Source organism: Egretta garzetta, unplaced genomic scaffold (genome assembly GCF_000687185.1).
Source record: "Egretta garzetta isolate BGI_Z169 unplaced genomic scaffold, ASM68718v1 scaffold175, whole genome shotgun sequence".
NCBI lineage: Eukaryota > Metazoa > Chordata > Aves > Pelecaniformes > Ardeidae > Egretta > Egretta garzetta.
The window spans coordinates 3,375,352-3,385,746 of NW_009259860.1; the positions used below are offsets into that span (position 1 = coordinate 3,375,352).

At 39.4% G+C, this 10,395-nt stretch overlaps 1 protein-coding gene across 1 annotated transcript in view; it reads left to right on the forward strand.

Annotated features, from left to right (window-relative positions):
- Positions 1–10,395, forward strand: part of MPDZ (multiple PDZ domain crumbs cell polarity complex component) — a 93,072-nt gene that overhangs the window by 55,033 nt on the left and 27,644 nt on the right. Inside the window, exons 22-25 of the mRNA XM_009640050.2 lie at positions 4,468–4,572; positions 5,391–5,483; positions 5,963–6,140; positions 8,249–8,359. Of these exons, the coding sequence (XP_009638345.1) occupies positions 4,468–4,572; positions 5,391–5,483; positions 5,963–6,140; positions 8,249–8,359 (487 nt within the window). The remainder of the gene's footprint in view (positions 1–4,467; positions 4,573–5,390; positions 5,484–5,962; positions 6,141–8,248; positions 8,360–10,395) is intronic.

A 10,395-nucleotide genomic window follows, 5' to 3' on the forward strand; every position in this document is an offset into this window, starting at 1 on the left:
TTGACATTTGTTAACACCATTGTAAAAAGATGCTGCATCGTATGCTTCACATTCTAGATCTTCTCCAGCACCTGCTGATGATCAGGCCCTCTTTTATGTGTGAGTATTGGCGATTCAGAAACTCATTATGGCTCTATGTTGCAACTTGTCTGCAAAATCATTCCATGCTTTTATGACATCCATAGTAATGTCAGGGATATATCCAGATATAGGTACATATTCTTTTTCTCTTTGTGTGTGTGAGTGTGTGCATGCACATGTGGCTGCACATGTGGATGTGTATATATATTTTTTTTTAAAGAAAGGTATGAGTGTATATATAAGTGTGTGTGTATATATATGGCTTTAAACTTTAATATTGGAGCATACTTCCTAAAACTGGAATGAGAACCACCTGTATTCTAAAGAATTATTTTTATTTTATTTTTAAATTTCATCTATGACAGCCACCCGAGACGTGCTCAGAGCACATGTGCATTTGTGTGTGTATCTGTGTGTGTGTGTACACGGTTCACTGCTAGAATTGGCATGAGTATGATGTACTGATATCTGGATTAATCTCAGTGTCATATTTTCTGTGGCACTTACATTTTACTTCCTTCGTGTATAAAAAGGTTCAAATTAGACCTTAAGTGTTAATGACAGTAATTTGTCCTGAACATTTTCCATACTTTGTTATTTGGTTTGTTGGTGTTTCAAGGTTTTGTGTGGCTGTTCAGTCAAGCATGTGATAAATGTTCCTCTGTTCTGCATGCGGTGTTGTGTTTACAAGATATTTTTGTACGTACACCTTTTGGTGTTTCCATTGTCGCTGCTTTCATTGCTAGTGCATATCTCTGGGGGGAGGATGGTGGCTGTAGTTCTCAAGAAAGGAACCCAGAACACTTTCTCCTTCAAGCTGTACAGCTACGAAAAAGAGGAAATGAGTAAACCCTGCATATACTTTCCCTTGAAATTATTGAACTTTAACTTCTCTTGCAGATAAGAAATGCAACACAATGGTAGAGCAGTCATTTACATGTTTACTGTTTTCTGTGTCTTCATCTCCTATTTCCTTGCACTTGGTTCTCTTACTCTCTTCCCTGTGACGATATTGAGGCAATTATCAGTCCCTTTTGCAGACAAACCATTGAGGTGCCTGGGTGCATTTTTATTTCCACTTTACAGCACAAGGGTCAACAGAGTTGACCAGAGGAGCCCAACACCCTTCTTGTTCTGGGCCACTCATCACCGCAGGCACATGCTGAGCTGTTTAGGATGATACTGGATGTCTTCAGACCACTGTGACCTCCAAGAAGTGAGCTACCGTAGCGATCCAGCAAGTGATGGATTTGATAACTGTGGGGTATCTGCTCGTGAAGTGCTAAACAGGAAAAAAATTGCTGGCAGATATAAATCCAAGGTCTTTAGTACAATCTGACCTTGCTGTGTGTCACAGAAGACAGAAGCAGGACAGACGGACACTTAGTAAAGATGACTTTCTCGTATACCTATATCCTAAAACTCTTAATTTTCAATAGAGCTAGGTTTTTTTGTGTAACTTTTCAATAGTAACATGCCAAGGGGAGAGGAGAGAAGGATGGTCATGTCTGTAATACAGCTTAGCTAATAAGAGCAGCTAGGGAAATCTTGGGCATGAACTGGATTTTAGAAATCATGACCAAGAAACAAAGGCGAACTCCTACACAGAATGTACCTTTTCATGCATTTCTTCTATGTAATTTAGCTTTCTTTTCTATGCTATTTTTTGCAAAATGCAAGTAAGTGTTCTAGTTTATATTTATGAAGTAGCTGAAGCATTATTGAAGTTTAGTTGTAGATAAGAATGAACAGTTAAACACAGACTGAATGTTCCTTTGAGTGCTTAAAATTAGGCAATTAGAACTGTAGTTAAGCACTAGAACAGAAATAATGTAGTCTTCCAAAGAGCTAAAAAGTAACAGCTCCCATTGACACTATCTAAATTTGACTCTCATGTGTGGAAATCAGTTAGGTAATTTAGTTGCACAGTTTCAGATGCATTTTTAAAAATGGTGGAGTGAACCTCTTTTCTTCCAAGTGAATGTCCCAGCCCAATCTCAGTTATGCATTCATATAATGGAAAAGGATGAGGTACCCCAGAAGTTGGAGTGCACATAGTTTGCCTCCCCCTTAGCTGATCTCAGATGTTGCACAGAAGTATGAGGTAAGGACTACTGCTACCCTTGGACGTTGAGACCCCGCGCAATTGTTTGCCTTGTGCTCCTTGCACAAAAGGACTGGACAAGAGTCAAAAGATGTTGGGCCCTCTGCTATAAGTGATTGCACTCTGCTGTCTACCTCCAGGCTGAATCTGGGCATATCTCTCCTTTTTAGGACCCTGCCATTCTCCTTCCCATATTTTGAACAATAGCTCCCAGCTGCAGTTTAGCATAAAGGAGATTGTCCAAGCCTTCTAGCCAGCAGAAATGTTGCTTGCAATTCTGGTTTCTTTGCTGCAGCTGTCTTTCAAGGGAAGATACATCATTTCCTACTTACTTTTATAGGCTGTAAATCGATGAATTGGATTGGGGTGGAATGGATTAATGTAACTGGATAAATCATACATTTTCTTTCACTGAAATGCAGCTCACACATCTCATAGCTTTTGTAGATGCAAGGTGTTCTTTGTGGGCTTGCTGGGTGGTGCTTCTGCAGCAGCATTTGCCCCGTGAGAGTTTTGTGGCCATAACACTAGCACTTTGCTATAGTTCAACGCATTTGGAGTTGGAGATGGCTGAGAAATTGTAGTGATTATTTTCAGAAACTTTTCCCTCTTGCTTCTTTGTTTCAGTGCTGGAGCTTCGCAGAATAACTGCTGCATGTCTTGCGTGTTTCCCAGTGTAGGAATGCCCTTAGGAAAGACACATAAGAGACAGTGATGTTCTGCTGAATGTTTGTTCCCTAGTGTATGTTAACTCCTCAGCACTTCAGAATGAAAACACTTTATGTAAAGCACATGACACCTGAGTGTTTGAAAAAAGGCCAAAGCAGAAGAGGGAGGAGATTTAAGGAGGAGAAAAGAAGCTGGTGTTAATATGGGTAACTTGGAAATTTCCATTAAAAGAACAGGAAAGTTTCTCCTGTTCAGCACCCTAGGCATCTCCTTAATGACCATCTTCTGCGCTTTTCTAGATACGGTGGATGTGAGAGGAGGTAGGGAACATGCTTGGGCATGGACGAAGAAGACAAATAAGGATGCTCCTTATGATAATTTGGGTAGAGTGTTTCGGACAGACAGCATTAGTCATATAAAAGTTTATTTGCCCTGACCTCTGCGGCTTGCTGTATTCAGCAGAACACCAATGACAGGGGGGAATCAGTGCAGTCAGGGAGTGACAGACAGAAGAGGACTCCAGTCAGGGAATGACAGACTGGAGGGGGCTCCAAGTAAGTGGGAGACTGGGAGCTGAAGGTGTCTCTTATCAGCAGCTTACACATCCACGTGAAGTAGTCAAGCTTTTTGGGGGTTTTTTTCCCCTGTCTGTTCTGTGGGGAAGTATGTTCATATTTCTTTTAACCATGTGATGGATGGGAGGACAGCCATTTTTTTGTGTTCTTTTTCCATCAGCCTTGCTTCTTGGCAGACTTAGATCTGATAGCTGAGCTGCTTATCAAACGGCTAAAGGTTTCTAAGAAGACAAAAGCATTGTTAAAGGAGGGCCATATAAGTAGCCCTGTTTAGATCATGGTGTCCTTTTGCCTGTAGAGGGAGTTCTTCATGCCTTAATCTTTTTTCCTTCTGTTTGCCCCTCCCCATTCCATTGAGCCATTTCTGTTTCTGGCATTCAAATGTGATTAGGTTACACTGGGGCATCAGGAGTCTGCATGTCATTTGGCTGGTGAAACATGACTGACTGTCCCAAGCTGTCTGGCAGTGCCTGAAGGGGGGAGGAAGTATTTGAGCAGGGGATTGCTCCGTGTGCCACAGGTGGTGTGCTGTAACATGTTTGTATGTCCAAATCCATGCAGTATTTGTCACCAAAACCACAGAAACCTAAAATAGATAGAAAACCACCCATGAAAGCACAAAACCTCCTGCAAGCCTACTTTCAGAAGCATTTTCAGCCAGCATTTAGGATGGTAATGGTGCTTCACAGCTTATGGATCCTTCAGTGTTTGCCATTGCACAAGGAATCTCTGTTTTGACTGAAGCTGGATTGTCTCTGTTACACTCTTGTTGCTGTTCAAGCACCATTTACTTAAAATGGAGTGGCCAGCTCTCAGAAAATTATGTGCTGTTCAACAGCCTCATTTGACCATCAGTGCATATTTGCAAAGTTAAAAAGGATTCATGTAACTCCATATTCCAAACGTACCAGCATTGTGGCTTTGAAGTCAACGACTATATGAAGTAGTCTTGAGTGGCTTTCTATCCATTCCTCACACCCACCAAAGGTAGGACCAGCAGTCCTCATGCTACTTTAATCATGTCCCATTTTATTGCAGTATTACGTATGTGCCAGGAGAAAATTTAGACGAGTACAGGGCCAGTTTGGGACAACAGACAGAGGGAGCTGTGCCACTTGAACTTTTTCCTTCACATACTATCAGGTGAGTCAAAAGACTTCCTGTTTTCACCCATGGGGCTCTCAGCTGTATCTCCTTCCATACACTTTGCACAGTTCAGGAAGATTAGTTTTATTTTAGAGGAGCTGAAAGATTGACAACTTTCTTCAGACCAGTAGCCATTACAATAAAAAGCTGTTCAGAATACAATTTTGCTTTGGATAGCAAATTTTTCTGTCAGTTTTACAAGGCTGTTTTATAGGTGTTTGATCTACCCAAAAAAAGAGATTGAATACTGCCTCATGCTAAACTTCTCTTAAATACCGTGCAATTTGATTTATGTATTGCCACAAATACTCAGTGCTTCCAATATGAGAATTTGGCATTGATGGTCTTCCCAGAACATATACTGGAAAGAAGGTATTTTGATGTCCTTTTCCTTGAGTTTCAAAAACTCATTACAGTTATAGGCCAAAGTATTAAAAGAGATTAATAATTTTTGTTTTCTTGAAATTAATCTCCAAAAGGAGTAGCTGTTTTTGAATGCTGCTGTTGTGATTTCTTCCATTTTGGAAACAATAAGTAATTACATTCAGCTTTGATTTGATTCTAGTTCCAAAATGCAGAGTCTTTTATTCTGGCATTGACACTTGATAGCAACTTAATTGCGGAGACAAGCAGACAGGGAATCCCTAGACACAATATGTATTCTAACAGACACCTTAAAAAGACGTTCCTTACATGAATCCTGTGTACAACTTCTAATGCTGGCAGGGTGATCCAATATTTGAATTTTGCCTAGTGAAATCTAGGGATTATGTGGGTTCTTTAAAAATGAATTGCATGTTCTTGTTCATCAGCAGGGAACTCCCAGAGCTTCCAGAACGTGAAGAGGGGGAGGGAGAAGAAAGTGAACTTCAAAATGCAGCTTTCAGTAACTGGAACCAGCCCAGAAAGTAAGTGCAAATCTACTTGCACAGTATAAAATCTCATCTGAAATTCAAAGATTTTGAAAGCTGTAATATATTTTAAGGGGAATAGGAAAACAACAGAAGTGCTGCACATATGTATACTGTGCATTACAGGAATAATTCACTGTTGATTTTCACTGCCATTGGGCTAAATCCCTGCAATCTAGCAGTTTCTTGATTGATTTAGTATTTTATCTCTATCGGCTGATTCTTTGGGAGCCAGTAAGAAGAGAAGGATTCAAAGTTTTGATTAGAATCCAAAATAAAGTGAATAACAGTGGACACAATTACAGACTTTCTGAAAAATTCAGTAGATAGCTCCCACTGAAAGACAAAACTTTTGAAGGAGGAGTTATTTTTGACTGTTTTTAAACCATTGTACAAATCCAGGTGTCTTCAGTGTGCAGCATTGTCATAATCACAACAGATTTTCATTTATTTTGGTCCTTGTTTTCTCACAACAGGGTTGAACTCTGGAGAGAGCCTAGCAAGTCACTGGGGATCAGCATTGTTGGTGGACGAGGGATGGGGAGCCGCCTGAGTAATGGAGAAATGATGAGAGGGATCTTTATCAAGCACATCCTGGAAGACAGCCCAGCCGGGAAAAATGGAACACTGAAAACCGGAGATCGGATTGTGGAGGTACCTGCCAAGTGCCTTTTGCTTGCAATATCCCCAGCATCTCAGGAGCTGCTGAGATGGATGTGTGGTCCTGGGCCAACAGCTGTGTAATTGCTTCAGCTGGCACCACTTGAGCCATACAGAGCATAGTACCATCTGCTGATGTTTGTGTGCAGACAGCTTTAAGTTGAATATACAACCTAAAGCATAGATGACTGACTCCGTGAGCAGGGGTCTACAAAGCCAGCAGTTCTACCTGCCTGTTTTAAAACCAGCATGTGTAGGAAAAACCTTAAGTTTGGTGAAGCTAAAAGGTTTTACCTTTGCCTGTTGGATAGCAACAGAAATGGCCAGTGAATAGCAAATCATGCAAATAAATGCCAAGCTTATTTCTTTTAAATCTTACTCAGATCACTTCATTCTTGTGCATCTTGTGCAGGAATTAAGGGTGATACAATTTTTTTTCTGCTGATATGAAGAAAACTGGATTTGATACAGAGGAAATTAAGAGCATTGTGCCCATGCCTGAGAATAGGATAGCCAGTGGTGTTGCGGGGAGGAATTTGTCTAGATTTCTCTTCTGCTTAGCCAATCCTGTGCCCATGCAGCCACTTCTGCTTTCTCGCTTAAAGATACTGAAGCATGAACATACGAAAAGGATTGTCTTTCTTGTGATGATTACCAAGAAGTCAGACATTACCGTCTCCAGTGTTAGGCCATTAGGAGCTGCGCTCCTCTTCACCCTGCTTCACCCTGTCCTCAGCTGACTGTCCATCAGTAGGAACATAACAAGCAGGGTGATGGAGATGGTGATGCTGCCCCTGGATCAGACTAGGCTTGCTCTACACGGTGATACTTAAACTGCAGTTTACCATCTGCTACAAGATCCATGTAAAGGATATTGAATTAATACCTTAATATAGGTAGCACTGTCTACAGCAGGATGGAAGAGTTTCCAGTGTATAACAAGTGGGGAGGTAGAATTTGCTTGATGGCCACGAAGTTAACAAATATTCATTATATCTGAATATGTAGATTTTTATGAATGCAGCGATTATCTCTGACAATTATGCTTGCAGGAGTTGAAGGGGGTGAGTGAAATTAAGTAACTAATGTTGTGTTAATGTGACTGTTTCTGAATGGATTATTTCAGTTTCTCAAGTTGTGGCATATCTAGGCTTTTTTCTCTCTTCGTGCATACAGTATGTCAGACATGGGGAGTCAGAGAGCCTTGGTTCAGTTCCTCATAGGTTTAGAATTTTCTTTCCAAGACACTTTTCATTCTCTCTTTATTTGCATTGGATGGTTAAGTTTAAGGTAGACTTAGACAATTAAAAAGGTAGGGGTAATTCTTATTACATAACTTTGAGTGCAAGAATTGCCACTAACAAATAACCTTTCTGTGTTAGCTTCTAGCTTTTATTGTGGTCATTGTAAGAATGCTTTACTGACGCTAACCTCACTGTAACATGGTTCTTTTCTGGATCGCAAGACACTGTTTCACACGCCAATACTTACAAAGGCATGAAGAAAAGCAACAAGGCAAAAATTTGTCCTTAGCCATCCTTTGTAAATGCTTTCTTCTAGAAGAGAGAAAGCTTTACAGCTCTGACCTAAAAATGTAACTTCTGGGTAAAAGGTCTAGTAACTAAAATCGGTCTTAACTCACTTTGAAAAAAAAAGAAAAGAATGAAAAGAAAGGGAAAAAAAGTACACTGTACTGACATAATACCACATAATGAAAGATCCTCCAGCACCTAACAAGTTTCAGTTTGTAAATCTCATAAAGTCCTGGGAGGTAGGTTATTCCGAGATAGGATTTACAGGAAGCGGTATTATCATATCTCTTCTGTTGCATTGTCTGTGGGAAAGCATATGGAGCCTGAACCAAGAATGTTAAAAAACTTGTTTTTTAAAACCATGGAGAATATTTATTTGATGTTCTTTCAGTGCTCTTGGAAATCTCAAACTTGTGTGTGAGGCACCTCAAGCCAAATCAGTAGAAACCTTTCTACCCGTAAGGGAGATTTGGGCTTCCGTTCTAGTCAAAGTTCCCTAACCAAAACCCAGAGCTGACTTATGATTCTTGTAGCTTCTTGTAATGTTAAGATGAGGCCTTCCAATTACAGGTGGATGGAATTGACCTCAGAGATGCCAGCCATGAACAAGCTGTGGAAGCCATACGGAAGGCAGGCAATCCTGTAGTCTTTATGGTACAGAGCATTATAAACAGACCAAGGGTAAGCATAAAGAATATGAAAAGAGATGTAATACATAGTAATAGATTAAACAAATGTTCAAGGTGGTGGTATTTGGGAATGGGATATTTAATCCTGAAAATTCCATCTCAGCTCTTTTAGGAACAAAGATTTGATTTAAGTATTATTTCCATTTAGAATGAAATCGATTTGGATTTGGAATTACCCTCCAGCACGCCGTCCTCAAACTATTTTGAAAAGCCTCAAGAAAGATAATTTGTTGGGGGGCAGAGTAGGAGTCTTAACTAAAACCAACTCTTAGAGATTGACAGCATGTCTGAGGAGCGCATGCAGAAATACAGCACTTGTTAAAAAATTCATTGGACATTAATGAAAGGACCTAAAAGTACACGGAAGTTTTCTGTCACTAAGCTGCATGGACATTGCAGACAAAAGCTACTGAGCTTTAATCTAAGTTGCTTGCATCACTAGACACTAAACTTCCTCATTGTAGAGTCTGTGTAAGCTGCATGTTTATTTACTAGTTGTCTCATAACTCTTGTTCCCCAGCCAGAGTCTCTTTATAGCCCTTCTTCAGCTTCTGCTCCCTGTGGGCAGAAAACTACTAACCCATTTTATCATCAGCCATCTAAGGTAAAGTTGCATGAAAAAGCTGTATGAGTTTTGGTTATTGATACTCAAGCTACTATAGTAAGGCTTTTGCATTTGCTGTGATGTGAACAAAATTGCCACTGCTGAGTGTTTAGGCCAGTTTGGATGGGAATGATGCCGTTACTTTATCACAATTTACTTTTATTTAGAGAATGCTCCTTTGCTATTTTTACTTGTAGTTCTTTGTTCTCTTTATTTTCTGATTATTAAGCTCGTTGGTTATTTCTTGACTGTTTATTGACAAACCCTTGTTTCTCTGTAAGCAGAAGCATTGCAAATGCTCTTACTGTACACATGCTTTGTGTTGTGGTCTTTGTAAATGGCATTATATCTATTGTCTTCATCTTTTGGAACTTGCATCTGTACTTTATAATAAGATCTTATAAGGGAATTTTCTGCCTTCATTCATGTGCAGTCACCCAGATAGCTAGCTTGCCCGCACACAGTAGCTATATTTAATATGGTACCACTATGTATTTAGCAAGACAGTTTCAAGTGACATATTGCTAATAAGTCAGTTTCTTCCCCTTTGTTTTCTTCATTCAGGCTGCTGTAGTAGTTAGAGATCCTAAGTGTACTCCAGAATAGCCCACATTATGCAAATAGGCTGTAAAAAGCTAGGTGATAGTTTTCCTAGCAAGCAATTACCCATCAGATCTGTGTTTCCTACTGACACTTACTTCTGAGTAAGAATTAATCTATCACCATGGTTATCGTCCCAGATAATTTGTAGGGTTACAACCTTATGCTATCTGAAATGCTAGTTAGTTTCTGATACTTTAGCGTTCTGGACACATTCATAAAATGCTGAACACAAGTTAGTTGAAAAAACAAACAAAAAAAGAAGGTAAATAAATCCTGTTATTTTAGGGTTTGTGTTGCAAAAAAAAAAAACCAAAACCAAAAAACCAGTAAAAGGAAAAATACCCTTTATTTTAGCATTTTCTTTTCTTGTCCTAGACTGTGCAAGACAGCATGCTTCATGTACCCTATCTGAAGCCTAACTGTTTAGGCCAACTCAAAATCCTCCATATTTTATTACAGTAGTCAGTCCATATTAATACAATGCTGTTGGATGGATTAGAATTTGAGCTAGCAGTAATATTTTAGGTGCTATGCCATCATGGCAAAGTACGAAAGACAAGATTTTAAATTACTGTGGCTGATCTTTTTAGTTTCTTTTACTGGGATTTCACTGTTAAATACAAAGTGTTTGTGATACTTATTTTAGTTGCTTAAAATTTCATCAAGATGCAGGTTAAAATTTTATGCAGATGACAAATGTAATTGTTAAAGTGTAGTAAGATCATTATACTGGCAAATTACTTTTCCCAGACTTCTCTTTATAAAAGACAAAATCACATGTGAATTGCATGCATAAACACAAAATCTTGTACTGTAGGGAA